Below are 22,932 nucleotides of genomic sequence, written 5' to 3' on the forward strand. Positions count from 1 at the left end.
ACAAGATCTCTATCATGCATTCCTACAACTACAATACCCACCTGCTGAAGTGAAGAAACAGATTGACAGAGCCAGAAGAGTACCCAGAAGTCACCTACTACAGGACAGGCCCAACAAAGAAAACAACAGAACGCCACTAGCCATCACCTTCAGCCCCCAACTAAAACCTCTCCAACGCATCATCAAGGATCTACAACCTATCCTGAAGTATGACTCATCACTCTCACAGATCTTGGGAGACAGACCAGTCCTTGCTTACAGACAGCCCCCCAATCTGAAGCAAATACTCACCAGCAACCACACACCACACAACAGAACCACTAACCTAGGAACCTATCCTTGCAACAAAGCCCGTTGCCAACTCTGTCCACATATCTATTCAGGGGACACCATCATAGGGCCTAATCACATCAGCCACAATTTCAGAGCCTTGTTCACCTGCGCATCTACCAATGTGATATATGCCATCATGTGCCAGCAGTGCCCCTCTGCCATGTACATTGGTCAAACTGGACAGTCTCTACGTAAAAGAATGAATGGACACAAATCAGACGTCAAGAATTATAACATTCAAAAACCAGTTGGAGAACACTTCAATGTCTCTGGTCACTCGATTACAGACCTAAGAGTGGCTATCCTTCAACAAAAAAGCTTCAAAAACAGACTCCAACGAGAGACTGCTGAATTGGAATTAATTTGCAAACTGGATACAATTAACTTAGGCTTGAATAGAGACTGGGAATGGATGAGTCATTACACAAAGTAAAACTATTTCCCCATGTTCTTTCTCCCCCACCACCACCCCCCCACTGTTCCTCAGATATTCTTGTTAACTGCTGGAAATAGCCTACCTTGCTTGTCACCATGAAAGGTTTTCCTCCTTTCCCCCCCTGCTGCTGGTGATGGCTTATCTTAAGTGATCATTCTCCTTACAGTGTGTATGATAAACCCATTCTTTCATGTTCTGTGTGTGTGTATATCAATCTCCCCTCTGTTTTTTCCACCAAATGCATCCGATGAAGTGAACTGTAGTTCACGAAAGCTTATGCTCTAATAAATTTGTTAGTCTCTAAGGTGCTACAAGTACTCCTTTTCTTTTTTGCGAATACAGACTAACACGGCTGCTACTCTGAAACCCATGAATAAGTATGACTACATCACTTGAGTGTGGCAGGAGCAGAGAATCTGCAAGCCTCTGAACCATGACTGATAATTTGATGGATAATTAAATGCCATCACATGTTGTCCCCTGTACATCGGTATCATTTGTAACACATTACATGTCATATAAACATAACATAAATGGCAGCTACAGACTGAGCCCACTCCTGCTCCCATTGTCACCCTATAGCCCTGTGGAGCACTGGGGAGAGGAGAGCACCAGGAGTGGTGGGAGAAGGCATTATGCCTGTACAAAGCATAACGGTCCAAATCCTCAAATGCATTTAGGTGCATAATTCCTACTGAAATCAATGGGATTTAGGAACCAAAATACCTTTGAACATCTGGGCCAAAGCCTCCAATGTCCCGTAGGGGACATTGAGGAGCAGGTTGTATCTGTATAAAGGTATCTCTCCCTTTCTAGTACACAGTAGTCAACATGGCAAAGCCCCTGCCACTCCTATGCATGCTCCCTCTGAGCTGGTAAATGGTGCTGACAGCAGTAGTCAGACTTCATCACATGTTTTAGAGTGGTAGCCATGTTAGTCTATCAACAAAAACAACGAGGAGTCCTTGTGGCACTTTACAGACTAACAGATTTATTTGGGCGTAAGCTAGAACCCACTTCATCAGATGCATGGAGTGGAAAATACAATAGCACGAGTTTTTTCATGAAGTTGATGGATTTTCACTTTGCAGGCAGCCAAAGCCGAGCGGGTTCGCTAAGAGGAGCTGATAGGGGAAATAAGCTCCTTAAACACTCTCCCTTTTCTGGTGTACCCATATAAGTTTTTTATATACTTACGCTGGATAGTATCAGTATTGCTAATTCCAAGCAGTCAGAAGTCAGGAGTCAGGCCCCCAAACTCATGAGATTGTCTTAAAAATTATGAGATTGTTAAAATAATAAAATTTGCATCCTTTTTATTTGCATTGAAATCAATGGAAGTTGGGCCTAAATAACTTTGAGGATCTGGGCCCAAATTATGAATAGGTGTAAGTTATATGTATTTAATGGGTATTCAGCGTATGAGCCTTGGTGTTTTACTACCACTTGTATCTTGCAGTTTCTTGATATTGTTTTATGAATAGCCTTGTAAAACGCTACTTCTGAACATTTTGCTGAAGCCAACCATTGTGCTGCTGCTGGAATGCAAACCAGAATTCCTCTGGTTTCTCCAACTGGCAAAATTACTGGCAGTACTGAATTTCAGATATGACTTCTCTTTGGATTCAGTTCCATTTTACACCTTTGGAACCTTATAACGTTAAAAAGTTGAAAAATGTGAAGCTAAATTTCCAAATACTATTAGAGAAACAAGGTGGGTGAGGTCATATCTTTTATTGGACCTACTTCTGATGGTGAGAGATGCAAGCTTTCAAGCTACAAAGAGCTCCTCTTCAGGTCTGGGAAAGGTACTCCAAGTGCCACAGCTGAATACAAGGTGGAACAGATTGTTTAGTTAGCACATATTCTGAGGGACCATTCAAGATGGAGTGGCCCATTAACACCTCTGTAATCATAGAACAAAAAAAAAGTGGGGGAATTAGTGGGTCAGAGATGATAACAACGATGCATACTAAATGGTATGAGTGAACCAAGAACTCAAAGAGTGCCAAGACAAACTGGAGTTCCTGAAACTGGCAAACATTGTTTGGGTTTCCTTTGAGGAAAAAAAAACAACAAATGCTTGAAATATGTTATATAAGAAAAAGTTATACAGGAGTTAAAGGGAAGCTGGATAGGAAGTGAATTGAAGCCCAAAATAAAAAGCAGGAATAGAAAACTAAAAATAACAAACAGGAAAATGTGACTCAGCTGCAAGCGCTTTCTTGAATTCTTCTTTGGTATTGTACCTGTTTTTATTTTTCAGAAACATGCTAATATTGTGTTTGGATTTCAATAGCATTCCAGTTCATTATTTGTTCTTCAAAAATAGATATTTCTCTAATGGGAAGGTGGAATATTTTCAAGTAATATTAATCTGAGTTCATTCATTCTAATTTATTACATAAAAATCCATTTCCCATGAGTTTGCAGAAGGCAAAGATTTTTATGAATGACATATTTCAAAGAAAGGAAAGGAAAGCTCTCTTGAATAATGCAGTTAGTGCTGAGCATCAAAGAAATTAGGAATCTAAACATAATTAAATGTTGCTATCTATTTAGGTTTCACTTTTATGTAAAAACTTTGAAAGGCAAAGAGCAAGCCAGAAAATAAATCTGAGCTGTGGATATTTTGGGATTCCAATTTATTTATCAGGATCAGTGAGGAAAGGGAGAATGCGATACTAATAAAGTTAAAGAAATCTCTCTCTTTAGCTGTATACTGGGATACTTATTTATGGTAGACCCTTCTATGTGCTCTGAAAATCCTGCAGTTACATGATTACAGTTACAGGATTATGAAATGATTTATATTCTCGACATATAAAGCCAAATTCCTGGTGATCCTAGTGGCCATGTGCACACAGGATAGGCCTGACTGTTTTAGCACCTGGCCAAAGCCCCAGACACACACCCATTCTATACCTGGCAAGACCAAACTATGCAGGTGGGTTGTGCACAGGTCTGCAGTTGTCCAGAATACAGGAGCAGTTTTGCAATTCTGATGCTGCCTATTTCGAGAGGAAAACAAAGATAGACAGAATTTAGCCCACAATGCACATGTATAATCTTTAAGATAATACTTTTAACTATAGTAATGTTTCAGTACTTTCTCCTTTTATTGCCAAAAGCTCTTTTTTGTCCTAAGCTTCACTCAGATGCATAGATAGACATAAATCCAATGCAAACCACATTGGGAAGTGCCAAACTGGAGGCTATCATGGGCTCTGTCAAGAGACCAGTTCCAACCTGTAAAATTCCTATTTTCTTCAGACACAACAACAAAAACAGGAAATATTTACAAACTTCACAGGTGTCAGGAAATGCTTTCAGAACACTGTGGTGACCTAAATAGCTCCATTTAAATAGCTATCAAGCAGGCACACAGATGCTAATAACTGTATTCTTGTTAAAAATATATACTTTGGCATGTTTTCCTTAATGTATGCTCCTCAACAGCCTATAACGGTGTATTTCCACAGTAATTCTGATGGAGGAGTTTATACAGTAATATGTCTCACACAACTTGTGTTAATATATTTATAGACTTCCAAGGTAATTGTTAAAAAGGCGTCAATAACTCTGTACTGTTAATGCTGATAATTAATTTGATATGCATTTCATTAGCACTGAGTATTGTGGTGATGGGCACTAGACAAAACTCCATATTAGACGGATCACTTTTAACTGTTTTTTTCCCCACTAATAAGAGTTATATTTTTAAGTTATATTTTAAAACCCAAATAGTTTTTCTTTCTCCCTTTATAATATCAACATCAGGCCATTTCATAATCATAGTATGTATGGGAAGGCAGGGTGGAAAGCAGGTAGCATTGCTGGCAGCATTAGCAGCCTCAGAGGAGGTATCTCTAATATACAGGGCTCTGGCCCCACCCCTTTTGCACACATGGATGACTGCAGTGGTGAGGAGCCCTGTATACACATTTTATACAGATGTAAGAAGGGGCATTTCCTGAAGTTTTCCTTAGAGTCCAGGTGGCATTATGCGTTTCAGTGGACCAGTGCCTCAAACCATTCTGCCAAGCAGTGTACTTTTTCCAACTACCCAGCACACCACTGCTTCACAAGGACCATAAATGTGCCCTTAGTTTCAGTTCACTGGTAATGTGCTTGTTTAGTGTCAATCGACACTATATGTTTTCTTGCTTAGCGTAATTTGAAAATCACTAATTTCCTGCTACTAGTAGTGCTTATGGTCAAATTCGACTATTGCTCTCACTCTTTCTTTATTTGGTTTGGGTTTGGGTTTTATTCTACAGTTAATTTGCTCCAGGATTTTTACTGCTGGTATTTCCATAATCCCTTCTAGGAATAGTGACCCAAACACGTAGCAGTCAGAAGGATCTGAAGTTCTCTTTTCTACAAGACAGTAATCCCAAAATTATTCAGTCCATTCATTTAAACATTGGTTATTTACATAGCATCCATCTTAATCCCAACAAAGGGAATACAGCCTGCCAAAGAGAAGAGAACTCTTAAGAACCTGTTGTTCCTTCTTCATTTATCCTACATATATACAAGTATAAGTACTTGTGTCCCTTGGTGGGTACAAAGTATTTGCATTCCACCCTCTTAGAGATGGGGGCCAACGAGGCTGGTGTTTGCCACAGGGCATTTGAAATTTTTGCCACCCCTTCATGGAGAGGCAAGGCTACCCTGCCCAGTGCTGAAGAGGACAGCACATTAAACAGGGAGTCCGAGGACTCCTCCATCTTCCCTGCTTGGAGGTGAGGGCTTGATGCCACCCTCTTTAAGAGTTCTTGGTAGGCCCTAAAGACCTCCTGCAGGACGGAGGGGGGCGGGGCCATAATTGCCTCATCCCGGGAGGGCAAGGAGACCAGTGTGGTACTCTGGGTGTGCGCTGGCACCAGAGGGTCCACCACCTAGTCGGTCTCTGGGCATGGTGCCGAGGATGTACGTCCCACTGACTCCTTCCTTGGCAGTCTGGAAAGGGAGGCTGATGGTCCTTCTGAGGCTCTGGCCACTGAGTAAGCCCCCACCAGGGGCTGTGTTGGGGCCACGGTGCCCACTGGTACCACTCTGCTGGCCATTGGGCCCGGTGCCACTGCACCTGCTGCAGCACTGGCGGAGCCAGTTGTTCAGCCTGGCTGGCCTGGCCCATCGATGGATGACTACAAATGGAGGCTGGGCTGACGTATGACCTGCCACTGTCCCTAGACCAGGAGGAGCAGCGGTGCCAGGAGCAACGCCGACCACAGGACTGCGATCCCGATGTAGAGGACCAGTACCATTGGTAGCAGCTGCTCTGCGATCAGCTCCAACGGGTGGACCCACAATGGCGAGATGCTGATGATCGACATTCGGAGCTGCAGAGGCGATGCCTTGGCAGGGTCTTAAAGTGGAATTCTGAGTGGGAACAGCATCGACGTCCATGCCGTGATCGGCTGCGATAACCCATCCGAGACAAGGACCTTTGGCGATGTCTGCCTTGGTCCCGTCGGTATTCACTCCTAAAGGTGGAGTGGTGCCGAGAGTCTCAGTCGGATGGAACCCAACCAGACAGTCTGGTGGGTGTCGAGGGCGATCCACGTGGACTTGGCCCTGAACGATCGCTGGGCAGCGAACGGCGTTGGGAACGTTTCCTCGACCGAGACTGGTACCGAGCCGGGGGCAACTGCAGAGATCCCAGTAGCGGCTTGCCTCTGGAGTGTGGAGCCAATATTGCCGGTGCTCCCGGTACCAGCATACATATAACATCCCAGGCTGCCTGCAGGGCCTCCATTGTGGAGGGCATCCGGACATTCAAATGGGCCAGGCTACTCCACTTGACTTGAGTCGGAGGCCTAGAGGCCAGAGGGCATCGAGGACTGCCCAACGTGGGCCTGGCCTCTGTCCCAGATTTACTTTGGTGCCACCGCAAAGAAGACGTCTTCCTAGCCTTCTTGGCATGCCCCATGATGGGGCTGACTGGTCAATGGCACCGGAGGGTAGCCGCACACCAGCACCATGATGCCCGGTGCCAACTCGGAGCGGAGCATCGGAGCTGGGGTCAGCACCGACTCCATCAGAATGGCCCAGAGCCTAATGTCCCTTTCTTTCTTGGTCCGAGGCTTAAACGACTTGAAAATCTTGCAACGGTCGCTGATATGGGCTTCTCCCAAATAGCACAGACAGTCCGCGTGCGGGTCACTCCTTGGCATAGATCACCTACAAGTGTCACATGACTTAAAACCCGGGGCGCGAGGCATGCCCCGGCCTGGGCACTCTAACTAACTGAACTAACTAAACAGCTAACTAACTACAGGTACCAACACTGAATGAACAAGCAGATCTGGGGAGAACTACAGCAAAGCTGGAGCAGAGTAGTTCCAACACATCTTCACTGGCGCACGAAGGAACTAAGGGTGGCGGGAGCGCGCATCTCCCCTTATACTGCACCATGGAGGCACCACTCCAGGGGTCACTGGGGCACTCCCCCCTATGGGTACTGCTAGGGGAAAAACTTCCGGCACTGGTGCATGTGGTGAGCATGCACACCTATTGTGGAATACACATGAGCAATCACTCGAAGAAGAATATCTCCAGTTCGGCAGTGAGAATTTTCTGAGTCTACAGAATTTGGGTCAGGCACATAATTCAAGGGGAAATCCAAATTGGGTGTGATCTAGCCCGCTGAATGGAAGCTACACTGATGTGCCAATGGCTGTCTCTACGCTTACCTTTTGGCTTTAAATTGCCCACTGTTACTACTACTGATGCAGCTCCATTGGCGGTAGCATGGTAGGAGTGCTAATGTCTAACTCTCCAGGTTTAGACAACAAAATGGTAGAAGTGGTAGCCTTTGCATGTGTCTGCACTAGCATTTCCACTGTTGCATCCACCAGTATAGAACCATTGCCTTTGGTGGAACAGCAATTGGAAATATATTTTAAAAGGGGGAAGACAGTATTTGTTCACATCACAATGTCACATTAGAACCAATTTTAGATGTTGAGGATTGGTTTATGGGGTTAGTTGCAACTAGAGCTCTGGGGAAATTTCAAGCAATTTCATAAATTTGACAAAAAATGAGGGGAAAACATTTTGTAAAATATTTACAAACTCCTCCCCCTGCCTATTTTCTAACTAGAATTAAACCCTCTCAGAGTTGATATAATCTGTGTGAATCTGGAAGCAGAATTTTGGCAATAATATTCAGTTTCTTTGCTGCACCTGCAGTAGCTATACCATCAACATCAATTTTACAGTCTGATTCATGGACAGACACAAAAAAATGGTTTTATAGGGGATTTATTGAACAATAATAAACATATACTTTTTTAAAACCAACCAGCTTATTAAATTTACATTCAAGAATCCATAAGGTCATTCATGACACTGTAGGAAATAACAAAAAAAAGCATGTAAGTATTTAAGACATTTAAATAACTTTATCTGGCCCAATAAAGAATATGGCTCTGACCCTGTTCCCATTGAAGTCAATGTAGAAATTGTCACTGACATCAGTAGCCACAGGATCAGCCCTTATGCTTGTAAATGTTTCAAACCAATACAGCATTTTACAGAGGTACTGTTTGTGCCACTGTAGTTGTGATTGTGACAGCACTTCCATTAAAATCCTACTTCAATCACAACAATTTAGCCCAGTCTAAAAGGTGTTGTTTGTCAGCCATGGTTTTCTGTTTCTTTTTCTGACTGTTGTCCATTTAACCGCTTTTAATTTGTAGACATTCCCTGTTGTAATATAATTTTTGTTCTTTTAGGGCCTAATGCAAAATCCATTGTAGTCAATGGAAAGACTCAGGTTGACTTTAATAGGCTGTGATCAGTCCCTAATAACCCTGAAACCATTTCGGGTTTCTTTTATTGGGTTCTTTTACATACGTTTTCAGATCCTACACCAAATTACCATTAGGATGGCCTGCACTTTCTCCCACTGAAGTTAATAACAAAACTACCATTAATTTCAATGGAAACCAGACTGGGTCTCCAATTAGACCCATTTATTTTATGAGCTAGATCCTCAGATATGTAAATCAAAGTAGTTCCTTTGATTTAAATAGAGCTAGATTAACTTACACTATCTAAGGATCTGTGTCTTTTTCTTTTTTTAAGTAAAAACCACAAAGTATTGATTTTTACAAATGGGTTTCTGCGCAAGGGCAGTAATGGCTATTATATAAGAAGGTTTTAAGGTGTGCCTATATAAACATTATGATGTTTTATGCCATATTGATACATAACCAAATATGGACTGATTGAGTAATTGGCCACTCCTACAACCCCTTAAGGGGATGAAAGTTTAGGCACTAAGAAGGGGATGAAGAATTAGGCACTAAGGTATCCTAGAGTCTCCAGAATCTCTGACATGGATTATTTATAATGCATATTTATGCTGATACTCCAGTACTTCTTCAGGGCCATTGCAGACTATTGAACACAAAAGCCACCCTTGGGAATATACTTTAATACTGTATGTGTTTTTACATAATGTCAGGTAAGTAATGCACATTGTATAAGTTCAAATGATGAGTTTAAAGCAGCGGTTTTCAAACTTCATTGCCTCACGACCCCCTTCTGACAACAAAATTACTATGTGACCTGGGGAGGGGAAGTGTGGGGGTTAGATCCCGAGCCCCGCTGCCACAGGTGGGGGGAGACGGGGCTGGAGCTCAAGCCCCGCCACCCTGGGTGGGGGTTAGGGGGCCAGAGCCCGAGTCCCGATGCCCCGGATCGGGGTGGAGCTCGGGCTTGGGCTTCAACCCAGGCTCGCAGCAAGTCTAATGCTGGCCTGGCAACCCCATTAAAATGGGGTCCCAACCAACAGTTTGAGAACCACTGGCTTAAAGTAATGTTTACATCTTGTTAATTGTCACAAAACTAACAAAAGCCAAAATATTAATAGTTAAGGTTGATTTATTGAATTCACACCATTGTGCCCTTTACATTAGTATTATTCTTGCTGGTGTGAGTCAAGGACATCAGTTTTTAACTCTGCCTTTCCAAGCTTTTGTCAACTTGCATCACCCTAACGTTGGCTCCACGTCAGCAGCTTTTACTCACACAAAACATCCATTGAATTCAACAGGAATTTTCTTGCATGGGAAATGCAGGAATGGACCCTTACACATTGTTCAAATGCTGGTGGGGAGAGGTACTGGTTTTCAATATGACTATACAGTCAGCAATCCATAATACATTTCAGTGTTGAAATACTTATCAAAACAAATATAAAAAATCATATAAACTGTACAGTCTATTTTGTAAGTAAACATTTTTTCTGATGATGCACAGAATCACAATTGGTCTTCAGAGGTTACATTTTCATATGCTATAGATGTACTTTGTTTTTAAAGTGTGTTGTTGCATATTCAATAATGTGTGAGAAATGCAGTCGTTTGAAAGTCCTACCAATGTAAGTAAATATCAGCGAGGATTTAACCATTTCATTACTGGAGAGCTAATTACTTTCTCTTTGACAAATTCCTCCTTTACAGAGTTACCATCCCCCGATGCCATGTCATTCTCTGAAAGTTAAAAAAAAAAGAAGTGAATATCACATAAATTGGGTTAAATATAATGTTTTTATACATCTACATCTCTAGACTAGAAAACACTTTTTTGAAAAATCTCTGTTGATAATCCATGTTACATGTCATCTAGTTACATTATTTCCCCAAAATTATAGCCTGTAAGATGTGTGATCTAATAAGCACTGGACAGAGAACCAGGAGATCTAGGTTCAGTTCTCAGCTCTGACCCAGACTTCTTGTGCGAGCTTGGGCAAGTTGCTTAACCTCTCTGTGTCTTGATAACAACAACCGGGGCTAGATCATTAGCTGATGAAAATAGGTGAATTTATACTGGTCACATTAGCTGTGGATTTGGCCTACAGTATGTACCTGACTCATGAAGCTTCATTAATATTAAGCAAAATCCTTTGAGATCCTCATATGAACTATTATGAATATTGTTACTGTCATTAATTGGTCTGTCTCTGAGTGAGTGAGAGTGCTGAGTGAATATTAGAGGTTTCAAGGTCTGGGTGAAACCCTGGACACATTAAAACCAAGATAAAGCTCCCATTTACTTCAAACTTTGGGTCTGCAAGACATCTGTATCAAAGATAGGTGAGAAAACAGAAATGGGAAGCTCATGAGAACAGGGTATCTCAAAGATATATCTCTCCTTCCTCCCACCAAATACACCTGTATCCCCAGTAAATCTTTAAAACTCTGGAAACATCTGATGTAAGTAGGTTTAGCTAAATGTATAATCTTGAAATAGAATAAATGCCTGTAACTATAAAAAAAATCATTTTCAATTTTAAATCTCAGTTAATTTATTATTTCAAAGTAGTTTTCCCATGTGATGTGTAGTGATGAGCAATTTAGCTAATATGACGCAAAAAGCAGTTTGCTGTGGAATTAAAGAGCATGTAAAGTTCACTAAAGCATGGTCTTCACTGGGAAAAAAGGTGATTTTATTACCAGGTGTTAGCTAACACATGTGTGGACAAGGCTATTATTATTTTCACACATTAGCTGGTGAGGTAAACCTGGCCTACTCCTTCTCCCCACAATTTACCTTAACCTGCTTATACATGCCAAAACTACAAACTGACTTTTCCAAACTAGGATTTAAACACATTTTATTTACTATGTTACACCCTTTTTCCTAATGTAGATGCACCTATATGTAATTCTTTGTCTGTAGCAAGCTTTGTAAAACATTACTGTGAGCTCTCAGTGGGGAAAAATAAAACATGCATTATTACTTATTTGCATAGCATCATCAGTGTACACATATACAATGTGCTGGTTGAGCAATTAAAATGAAGTGCCCCATCAAGTCTTACCTGTATGTGAAATTAATTTTCGTCTGTTTGGTGGCCTTGAAGCAGAAAGTTGGAAAAATGGGAACTTCAAACACTTTCCAGTTACTCTGTCGCATATACCAGACTGGCAGTTGCAAGTTTTTCTGCATTCCATTCCATAGGTACCATAAGGACACTCTGAAAGAAGACAAATTCGAAAGCCTTATATACCAAAAGTAATCCCAAAAGGTGCAATTCCTATTCTATGCTGAGTTCTTTTATTGCACTCATCACTGTAGTATCTGAATGCCTTCCAGTAGTGGTTTGCTATTAGTTTTCTTAATATCTTGTCTGCATATGTTCTTAAAAGTAAAAGAACTTTCATTGGGATTTAAGCATGCTGAAATGCCAACTTTTGTTTCAAATAGTTTCCATTTATTATTGATTATGTTTATTCTTTATTTTCCATTATACATCTTTCATCCCCAATAGTATGTGCAATAATCACAATTTTATTTAAAAATGTATCCTGATTAACATTTCCCTGAAGTACTTGTAGCATTATACTGCAAATTAAAGACAATGTAAATGTTGAGGATAAGTATGCATTTATACTGGATGTATAGTTTAAAATATATGCACTATCTGATGTTTTCTTTAATCCATTTTGCACAAATTATCTCTCGTAACAACTGGAATACTTCAGAGTTTCTTAAACTTACAGTCCAGGCTCAATATTAATTTATGTAAATTTATAATTAATTTGCAGCCTCTGGTGAGGCTGTATTAAGATTTTGGGGCAATCTTGTTCAAGACCAGAGGTTGGAATCGTGGCTATGGGTCTATTAGCACTGTCATACCCTGTCCTTAGGTTAAGCAACAATTCCTAACCTTAACTCCCCTGTAGTTTGCCCATGAAGAATCCATTTACTTCAGCTTTCTGTAGGGGGGGAATTTTACCCCTAATACAGATTGACAAATTTAAAAAGTATTTATTATTTATGAATGAAGTTTCATACCCAGGATAAAATTTTCTGAAAGCTTCAACCAGGTCAAATTTTGATTTATGTTCATATTTGAAAACCTCATACTAATTAAAACACTAGTAATAAATGTAAAACGCTGATCAAAACAACACAGAGCAATAGGCAGAGTGAAAAGAATTTTAAAAAAACTAGACACACCAAGAGACCAAAATGTATGTTATGTAAACTAACAGCACTACTGCAAAGAATGCTGAGCTTTACATCCTTATTTCAAAGGGAGGCTTAGATACTAGCTTCTAAAAGATTTAGTCAAAGTCTAGAAAACTGAATTTCATACCTTGATTATTCTTTTCCCTTTAGTCTCTGCCAATATTAAAGTGCCATTTACTACTATTTATGAAGAAATAAAACTAGAGAGATACAGGTTGCACCTTTGTTCAACATAAATGTTTATACTCTAGTAACTTTAGAAGGGTTAATCCTCAGACAATAAATGCAAAATGTATTCTAAATAAAGGCTGCCATGTTCATAGAATCATAGAATATCAAGGTTGGAAGGGACCTCAGGAGGTCATCTAGTCCAATCCCCTGCTCAAAGCAGGACCAATCCCCAACTAAATTTTCCCAGCCAGGGCTTTGTCAAGCCTGACCTTAAAAACCTCTAAGGAAGGAGATTCACCCACCTCCCTAGGTAACGCATTCCAGTGCTTCACCACCCTCCTAATGAAAAAGTTTTTCCTAACATTCAACCTAAACCTCCCCCACTGCAACTTGGGGCCATTACTCCTTACTACCACTGAGAACAGTCTAGATCCATCTTCTTTGGAACCCCCTTTCAGGTAGTTAAAAGCAGCTATCAAATCCACCCTCATTCTTCTCTTCCGCAGACTAAATAATCCCAGTTCCCTCAGCCTCTCCTCATATGTCATGTGCTCCAGCCCCCTAATCATTTTTGTTGCTCTCCACTGGACTCTTTCCAAATTTTTCCACATCCTTCTTGTAGTTCCTATCAGCCTCCACTGAAGCTGCCAAATCCTGCCCAAAGGAGCTATCCAGCATGGTAAACCTCTTCGTCAATCCTGAGTGCCTACAACCCACAAGAAAATCCAGCACCAAGTGCTGTGAAGAATGATCATCCTACTTTGCTGAAAAGCTCAGGCTCATTTGACAAGGCTTCTTAAACAGCATGTATCTGCTCCCCCCATGCCAGCCAACAAAGAGCCCCTTGCATGTCCGGAGTGCAGAACATTCACTTCTAAAGAAGTACTGGACACTGTAAAGGAATCTCAGTCCAAGACTTGTTGTGAATCTGACCCATGCCCTTCCTGCCTTGTGAAAGACAGCCATGAGCAACTAACTGGTGCCAACACCTCATTCAGAGATGGAATCTTCCTTTCCTCCTTCCAACATGCAATAGTTTGAAATTCAGCATGGGCCCGCTTCTTCAACTACTTTCATTAGTCAGGAATTTATCCCCAAGAAATATCAAAGGGAGTATTTGTTGTGGGGAGGAGCTGAGATGACTCAGTTTGGACAGCTGCTCCTGGATTCTGATTTGAATTATACAAGGAAATATGCAGTAATGTAAAGATCCTAAATTGTTGATATTTAAAGTCAAACATTTTATTGTGAAATCCAGATACATGCCGGCTCTATCTAGACCTTTAACAACATTTGAGAAGCTCACCCAGGAGCAAGCTGGAACAAAAGGTTTAATTTGTAAAATATGTAAAATTTTGATTGGAAAAGATGTTAAGAAAATAACCCAGATGAAAAGATGGGTGAAGGATTTATGTGGGACAGCGGATATACATCTGCAATATGAGTAGCTCAGAAAATTTTTATAAATTACTGCATGGATGTCATTTGACTCCAATTAATATCCAGCATATTTTTGCTACTAGAGAAATGTTCCGTTGGAGGGGTTGTGGGGTAAGGGCAAGATACTTGCACATGTGGTGGTTATGTCCCAAAAGAAGGTTTTGGGAGGAAATTATTGAAGAAATTCATCTTATGACAAAATGCCAGCTTCCTAAAGATCCCCTGACCTGCTTGCCTAATGCTCCGGAAAAGGATCAACATTTTAAACAGAACAACAAATTAATTTATTTTTTATAGTTAGCAGCAACACTTTGTATTGCACTTTATTGAAAATATGTGACTTCTCCTCTTATGGAATTGTCATATAGTAAAATAGGGACTGTCCTGGTGATGGACCAAATGTGAAAGTGACAAAAAGAGGACAGGTATTTAGAAATTTGCTCACCCTTTTTTAGCATATTCTTCCAGACAAGAAGTCAGAATCTTTAGACACATTCTTCTAACATTAATTTGATCCTGAACAAGTAATAAATAATGTATGATGCAGTATGTTAATGATTTATTGTAAGTTTGCCTTATTAAAAAGTTTTTTTAAAAAAGAAAGAAATTCACCCTGGATACATTAAAAAGAACAGGAGTACTTGTGGCACCTTAGAGACTAAAATTTATTTGAGCATAAGCTTTCGTGAGCTACAGCTCACTTCATCGGATGCAAAGTGAGCTGTAGCTCACAAAAGCTTATGCTCAAATAAAATTGTTAGTCTCTAAGGTGCCACAAGTCCTCCTTTTCTTTTTGCAGATACAGACTAACACGGCTGCTACTCTGAAACCTGGATACATTGTTTCTAACCAACTACCACCCTAAACTAAGCTTCCCATTTATGAGCAAACATACTCAGGTCTCAATTCTTATCTTCAAGGGGCTCAATGGCCTGGGCCCAGCATATCTTAAAGGTTGCCTAATGCTCCAGGATGACCTCATGCACAATGGAACTTTCTATGATAGGGGAAAGGCTCATCTGTACAAGAGACAGAGCTTTCTCCGGGGTCAGTCTGAGACTGTGGAACAAACTTCCACAGCACATAAAGACCATCACAAACCTTGCCACCTTCTGCTCCAAGTGCAAGAGGCACTTCTTCAACCTGCCTTCTCTAACATAAACACTGTGACAGATATGGCAGTTTCCTGCAATATTCCTGAAAGACCTCATGGTACTGAGTTTATGTATTACTGTGGGTCAAGATTGTATATAACTTCTTGATGGGGGACATCTGACAAATATTACAACCCCATGAAGTATCTTAGGGGTCCATGGTTTTAAATGAATGGCTTGTGTATAATTGTGTGCTGCTGCATTGCGGGAAGGCTACCACAGCACCTCCAGGAACTAAAAACAGTGGGCGATGATTAAAGCAAATCAGCCATGTTGTAATCCCTCCACACAGAAGTACCATCTCCAGGGAGACTCGCAAATACTAGTTCAAACTAGATTCTCCAGAGGCCAACAGACAAAGAAAGGACTTTTGGAGAAATGACTGAGTTTAAATTGGGGCCTTATTTCTGATTGAGCAAAGGAACAGGATCTTCTGTCCAAAGGGGGACTCCAATCCTTTGAGAGAAGAGTTGGAAGGACTGCAGCCTAGCAAAACCCCATAAGACTGATGAGTGACCTCTAGTAAGGTTTTGGCAAGGATATAGGAACTTTGATTGTTTTTAATGTTTTCTCTGTAAGGCTTTCACCTTAAAAATAAACGTGTTTTCTTATAAAGAGCTGTGTAGTAACGTATAAGTGCTGGCAATTACAGCTGTTCATAGCCTTCAAAGAGAAAGCAAAGTGCAGATGTTGGCCTGTTTAGGCTGTCTGGCTTGCTGGAAATATTACAGTGTAGGCAGGAAACTGCAGCCTGGGACAAACCCTGGTCAGGAGAGAGAGAGACATGGGTCTCTACCCAAGAGAGGTGACAGCTGAGGAGCCGGGAGCCTAGAGTGGGTGCCCTCAGTGGATCACTGAGGGGGAATACAGGTGCAGATGTCTTGAACTGTGACACACACGTAGCAGTGTACAACTAAAACAACAATAAAACCCCACCAAAAGCAAACACTGCTCACACAGTTCTCATCTAAGGGAGAAGATGAAAGAATAAACAGATATGACAGATATTAGGCATACTGCTTAATGCACTACTGGAAGGTGCTCAGATACTGCAGTGATGAGGGAGGTATAGGAGTTTATATAGAATATAATAATAAACACACACAAGTCCATATTGGAATAATCTATGAGTTTATCAATTTTTTGTCCAGGTTTTAATGGCCTGAGAAATTGGAGTAATTTTTTCTGTTAACTGTTAGAATTTTATGCACAATAAAAGCCTGATCCTGCTGTCACTGAAGTCAATTGCAAAACTCCCACTGACTTCAGTGGGAGCAGGATCAGGCCTTCACTATGACAAAAATAACAAAAATATGAAAACAACAGTACCTAGTAAAAGGGCAAAGCATCAGGTCTCTGGGCAATTTATTCTAATTTGGTATTAAAATCATAATAATAATGATACCATGTACTGTCATAACACTTTTTATCTAAGGATCTCCAAGAACTTTACAAAGATTGGTTAACACTTTGAATCTTGGACAAGTGACTTAGCCTCAGATTACCAGTTTGTAAAGTGAGTCAATGATACAGTTTAGGACAGAACCCAGGAATCCTGATTCCCATGATATATTTTAAATATTTAAATCTCCCCATCTGCTAGCAGTATGATCTGCTACCAAACCTACCAACAGTCACCGGTACAATAACTGTTCAGCACTATACTTTCCATATTAAAATTCACAAATGGCTAAAAGGAGACCGTACTATGTCAGAGGATGAGATGAAGGAGAAAAAAGTGCATTAGGAATGAGACTCATACAACATCGCACAAAGGAATATACGGGAAAAGAGCTCCTGAGTATTGTTTTAAAACTAAGGGTGAAATACTGACTCTTTTGAAGTCAATGGGAGTATTTTCATTGGTCTCAGTGGGGCCAAGATTTCACCCTGAGTTCCTACATATTCTAGCAGTGGCATAACCTCATCCTGCTCCAGAGATTCAGAACTTCTGTTCCTCAGCATTTCTTTTTACCCATTCTTAAATGTACAATTACAAAGAACTTTTCATGAGCAAGCAAAAGTATATACTCATTTTAAGTATTTTTTGTATAAATTATAGATGGTATTTTGCACTACAATCCAATCAATAAACAAAAAATCAACTAGCATCAATCAACTCAGTAACATACATTTTTACAGTTGACTGCACCTAAACTAGGATCTTTAGACCATAAACTTATAGTCTATGAAAATAAAACTGGGTTGGGAATCATTTAAACATGAAAAGCTTCCTCCTCAAGCATGCATGGGAGTAACTTTCCCTGTGTATTACATGTATGTATTATATGTGAATCCATTTACATGTGTTTTTGCAGGATCTGGCCATAACTCATTTCTTTCTGTATCTACAAAAGTCTGTATCTACAAATTTCACTGGCAAAGAAATTCTTGGTAGACACTGACTCACTGCATTTGTGCCCTATTAGGTTATTTATTTACTTTATTTGGAATTTGTACATCATAATTTTCATTAGTTTAATACTTTTTCTCATTTAAGAAAATCTCCTATTTAATGTGACTGGTGTATGTATTTGATGAAGGGATACCATTCTGCTCTGTACTTAAGGAAATCAATGTGCAGGTTCCACCGGTAAAATGTTATTGCATATTGATCATTCAGATGATTTTAGAAATCCCAGGGCCATTTCATTCCTGGTATAACCTTATTGAAGCCAGTGAAATTACATCAATGATGACTTTGGCCCCTGAGATCTTTTACTGATAGTCATGCTATGAGACTGTTTAAACTAAGGATCCTCATACATTTCTGAGTACCTCATACACACTAATGAATTACTCCTCACAACACCCCTGTGAGGTAAAGTAGTACTATTGTTCCCATTTTATTGGTGGAGATGTCAAGACCTGATCCTGCAAGTTACAATGCATGGGGGGACCTCTATGTCTGTGCAAAGCCCAGTGAAGCTCCATGCAAGTTCAGAGATCCACTAGCATCGATCTACTTGCAGGACTAGGGCTTTTAAAATTTGTCTACATTTCCACAACCAATCAGTGGCAGTGCCAAGACTAGTACCCAGGCCTTCCAAGTTTCAATCCACCAAAATATTTCTTCACAAATCTCCCAATCCAATTTGAAGAGAGATTTTCATTTTAAATACCCTTAAACAGCGGAAATAGAAGCTCTTTTAATATGAGAGGATATTTTTTCACTCTCCTCTTTGCAAAGGATAATATTATTGTTTGAAATGAAAAATCCAACTTTTAAATTTTAACTTTCTGCAAGCAGGATGCCAGCAATAAATTTAGGTAGTAGATGCATGCAAGTGAATATTGTTTACCTTTGCAGATACCAAATTCATCACCAAAGTCATCCTCCTCAGTGTAAAACTGGCACTTCAGCCCAGGCCCACATTTGACACCATCCATACCTGAGACAGTGCGGTAGCAAGTCTCCCCCAGGGCTGCTGCACAGACTCTGCAACAGCCACAGTCGTCAAGCACTGTTCGCTTACAGCGCAAAGTACTTTTACACACATTACTGTCACAAGATTCAGGGCAATCTACTGCATATTTTGCACTCCATGCAGTTCCGATGTGCACTGGTACCAGGAGGATGGTGAAAAACAGGAAGCTCTTCATGTCTCACAGTGATAAACGCTCAGTTCCAAAGAGCAGGTTTAATGTTCAGCCTTGTGGTTTTGTGCTGAGGGAAGCAGCAATGAGGAATCCAAAGTAGTAGCTGCACATCAGCCTACAAGTTTATGAGCTTTATAAAGTGTGTTGCCCACATGCTTCGCCGTCGTCAATTTCCCTCATCCGACAGTGCTGTCCTCCTGCCAGCCTCCCTTGTTTTAGTTTGTGAAATCCAGGATGAAGGTTGGATTAGCACTCTGCTGCCATCCGGAATTGAAAAGCCTGAGCTGATGTAATCTGTTATGTTTAGTTGTTGTTTGCATGAGGACTAAAAACGCTCTCACATCCGTCTCAAATGCTCAAGGACGTCTGCCAAAAACAAAAAACAAAAAAATTCAGTAGGTTACATACCTTCTTTCAGGACAGGAATTGTTCTGATGCTGAGCATATCACTTAAAGAACCGCTTTGTCCTACAAATAGTGTTCCTGAGGCCAGGTGAAAAATCATGTCCAACTGTACCAGTGCTGAAGAAAGCTCATTTTAAAAAATAAGTCCTTGCTTTCTCCTCAATAAGTAAGTGAATGGCTACTTCAAAGAAGAAAATGTGATTATGCCCTTTAGCTAACATAAGAGCCAAAAATGGGAGTGATACTTTTGTTGCTTTGCACTAAACGGATACTCATAAAAACAAAAGACCAGTTTCATCAGCATTTAGTTAGAAAGATATATTTTTCATTCAAAGATCAATGCTAAACCTATGAAATGAGACAGACAGAAGTCAGTATTTTGTAGGTCCCTCTCCAGAAACTTCAGAAAATGATCAATTTCATTTCCTAAAATTACCTAACGGTCACAGGGAAAAGCTCAGTCCCTCACCATCACTGTCTACACAGGCCCAAACTCCTGAGTCCCACTAGGGTAGCTGATAGGAGAATTAGGCCCAAAGTCCTTACTCATCCCCTAGTTTGAGGTTTATTCCAACTGTCAGAGCTATGACAAGAAATGGCAAACAGGCCAGCAACTCAGTAAGCTAGATGAATCAGCAGAGGGATAGAAACATTCTGATGCAAAGGAAAAATCTCCAGAAGAGTTAAAAATCAGTATAATCACTAAACAAACCTCTAAGGCCCAAATCCTGCTGCCATCAAAGTTAATTGGAACAGGATCGAGCCCTAACTCTGTATGTGGCCACTATCCTTCTATGTTGTTAACCTTGTCTTCTCTAACACAAACATATAGCAACATGTGGGTGTGGGTATATATATAACAAAAATTCCAAACCAAAACACTCCAGTACACATACTTCTCCCCCCAGGAGAGATGATGAGAGAGCAAACACATGACAGCTGTTAGTCACATTGCTTAAGGCACTCAGATACTACAGTGATAGAGTGCAGTGCAGAACAGAATAGCATAGAATAGGACCTTTCAATGCCCCAAATTTCTAGATGTTTTGTAACTTTGCAATGGTTAAGAAAAAACATTAAATGCTGAATGTTGCAACTTAGTAGATAAGACTGAGAAAATTGAAGGGAGTATGTCTTGTTCAGAGCAGGACAGCTCTTGGAGTGGATGAATCTGAGTCTCTGAGGCAGGGATATGCAAAACTGATTCAGTAAATAGAAGAAGAACATTCCCCCTCACATAAACTTTCACCCAAAAACTCACCCCACTCTTCTGAGCCGCAGAAAGATTTGGTTAACTTCGCTTCTCATTATTTTTCACTTTTGTGCATCTTGCTCTTCCAGCTGCCAACAGGACTAACACAAGAACTGTCAAGATGGTACAATTTCTGGCTCAACCAGAAGCAGGGAGTACTAGGAATCATTTAGGAAAGCTAGTTCTTGTAAGATTTTCTGTACAATTTTATAAAAACCCCAAAGGTTATCTATGTTATGAAGCAAAAAGAAAAGGAATACTTGTGGCACCTTAGAGACTAACAAATTTATTAGTTATGAAGATACACCTGATTTTGAAGTGTGTATCCAAATCTCCATTCAGCCTTTTAAGGAGAAATCTTACATTGGCAAGAATAGGGGATAGAGAACATAATATTTTTTCCTATCTCTAATTCTGATGATGCTCTGAGTCTTTTAACATTCTGCTCCTGGTCTTTTCATATCTGTATTTTGCTGTTCATTTTTAACACAATAAGAAGTAGACAGACAGCAATACATTTTAAAGATGGTATAATGGGAATATATGTACCACATGCCCAAGAAGCTATTACACTTGCAGTGAGGGATTTCAGACAGCACACAAGATTTGAACTTGTGACGTGTCTGTCTTATAAGCTTCACAATAACACAAAACAGAAGCTCCATTTACAAGTGCTTCTTTAAATACACTAGCTCAGGTCTGTCTCACCAGTAGATTCAGGACTATACACATCTCATTTAAAAGCAAATCCATAAGCATCAGGGACAAAATCTTTGTGAGTGTAAATTGGCACAGCTCCACTGATTGCAATGGAGAGATACCAATAGATAACAGCAGAGAATTTGGCCTTCAGAATCCAATGCAACCACTCCAGGAAAGGAAAGGAAGAATTCAAAAAGGGAAGTGAGTAGTGCTATTAGCACCCAGAGAGGTGAGGGGGGAAAGTGCAAGATTAAGGTGAACAAACAAACTGGAAATAGACACACTGTCCCTGATTCGAGAAAAGGAGAGATCATAACATATTGCAAATGCTTGTTTTGCCAAAGGAAAGCAGCAGGATTTCTTTGAAGGCTCCCCTGCCTTCTAGGAACTCAGCAAAATTTTCTAGAGAGACCTAAAAGTACTTCCCAAACAAACCTCTCTCCCCATTCCAAATGTGACACCCACAACTCTCCAGTGAACAAGTTATCATTCCAGAAATAAAGCACAAGTTTAACCACATGCAGTCATGAGCCTCGTGGTTACTTTGAACAGAATTAATGTTCTGCTGTGTGCCTAATGCTCTCTTTTTACCTATACAATCTCGGCTTTCATCAGAGCATGTCACTGTGATTTACAAACACCAGTGTATTAAGCTACGTAATATCCCTCTGAGGTGAATACTGTAAGTATTGCTAGTTCCATTGCACTGATGGGTAACTGAGACTCAGAGACATTGTGTAAATAGTCCAAGTCATGGGTAGAGCCAGAACTAGTCCCCCAAAATCCTGAGTATTGTTTCCTAACTCTCTCCACAAGGCCACGTTACCCTTAAAAGGAGACATCTCTGGGAGAAAACAATAGTAGAAGAGTGTGCAGAATGGTATAAGTATGTGTGCTGTGCATACACTGCTACCACTCCTAGATAGCATGCTGTTAAAGTCCTTCTTTGTAAGTAGATTTAGGCAGTACTCGTGTAAAACACTGAACAGGATCTAAAAGGACGAAAGATATCTTGCACTTTTGGGTTTCCTCAAGGAAAATGTCCCAGAGAGATGATAAATCAAAAATTACACACACAGATGTGGAAGGAAAAAGAAATTGTAAAAGAGAGCTACACACTCCTATAGCAACAAGCCAATATTATTTGGAATAGAATGGAACCAGTATTCTGTAATTGTAGTCAGGAGCCAAAATAAATTATAACAATGTATCAAGAATCACATATATGGAGGGAAACACTATGAGCAAATACAGAGGTAGTGTATAAGAAACAATGGAGAAAATAATGAGAAAGATGGGAAAAATACACTGGTTAAGAGCTACCAAACTGTCCACTGATTAAGGAGTGAAATAAATGCAGAGATCAGGCCCTGTGGTTTTAATGGCTGCTTCGTTGTTTTTACCTGATGAATCCATTATGTGTTTTATTCCTATTGAGCTGCACT

General features: G+C 40.4%; 1 protein-coding gene across 2 annotated transcripts; it reads right to left on the bottom strand.

Moving 5' to 3' along the window:
* Positions 1-8,025: 8,025 nt before the first annotated feature.
* On the bottom strand, positions 8,026-20,028 carry ESM1 (endothelial cell specific molecule 1). Of its 2 annotated transcripts, none has more exons than XM_038402959.2 (3): positions 18,831-20,028; positions 11,610-11,765; positions 8,026-10,278 (listed from the first exon to the last, which is right to left on the bottom strand). In XM_038402959.2, the coding sequence occupies exons 1-3, from the start codon at positions 19,129-19,131 to the stop codon at positions 10,178-10,180; spliced, it is 558 nt and encodes a 185-aa protein (XP_038258887.1). In that variant the 5' UTR covers positions 19,132-20,028; the 3' UTR covers positions 8,026-10,177. The 2 variants fall into 2 exon arrangements, with proteins under 2 accessions (XP_038258887.1, XP_043370325.1); XM_043514390.1 differs by having other exon boundaries at positions 18,921-19,586.
* Positions 20,029-22,932: the final 2,904 nt, after the last annotated feature.

The sequence above is a fragment of the Dermochelys coriacea genome, chromosome 5 (genome assembly GCF_009764565.3).
Source record: "Dermochelys coriacea isolate rDerCor1 chromosome 5, rDerCor1.pri.v4, whole genome shotgun sequence".
Classification (NCBI taxonomy): domain Eukaryota; kingdom Metazoa; phylum Chordata; order Testudines; family Dermochelyidae; genus Dermochelys; species Dermochelys coriacea.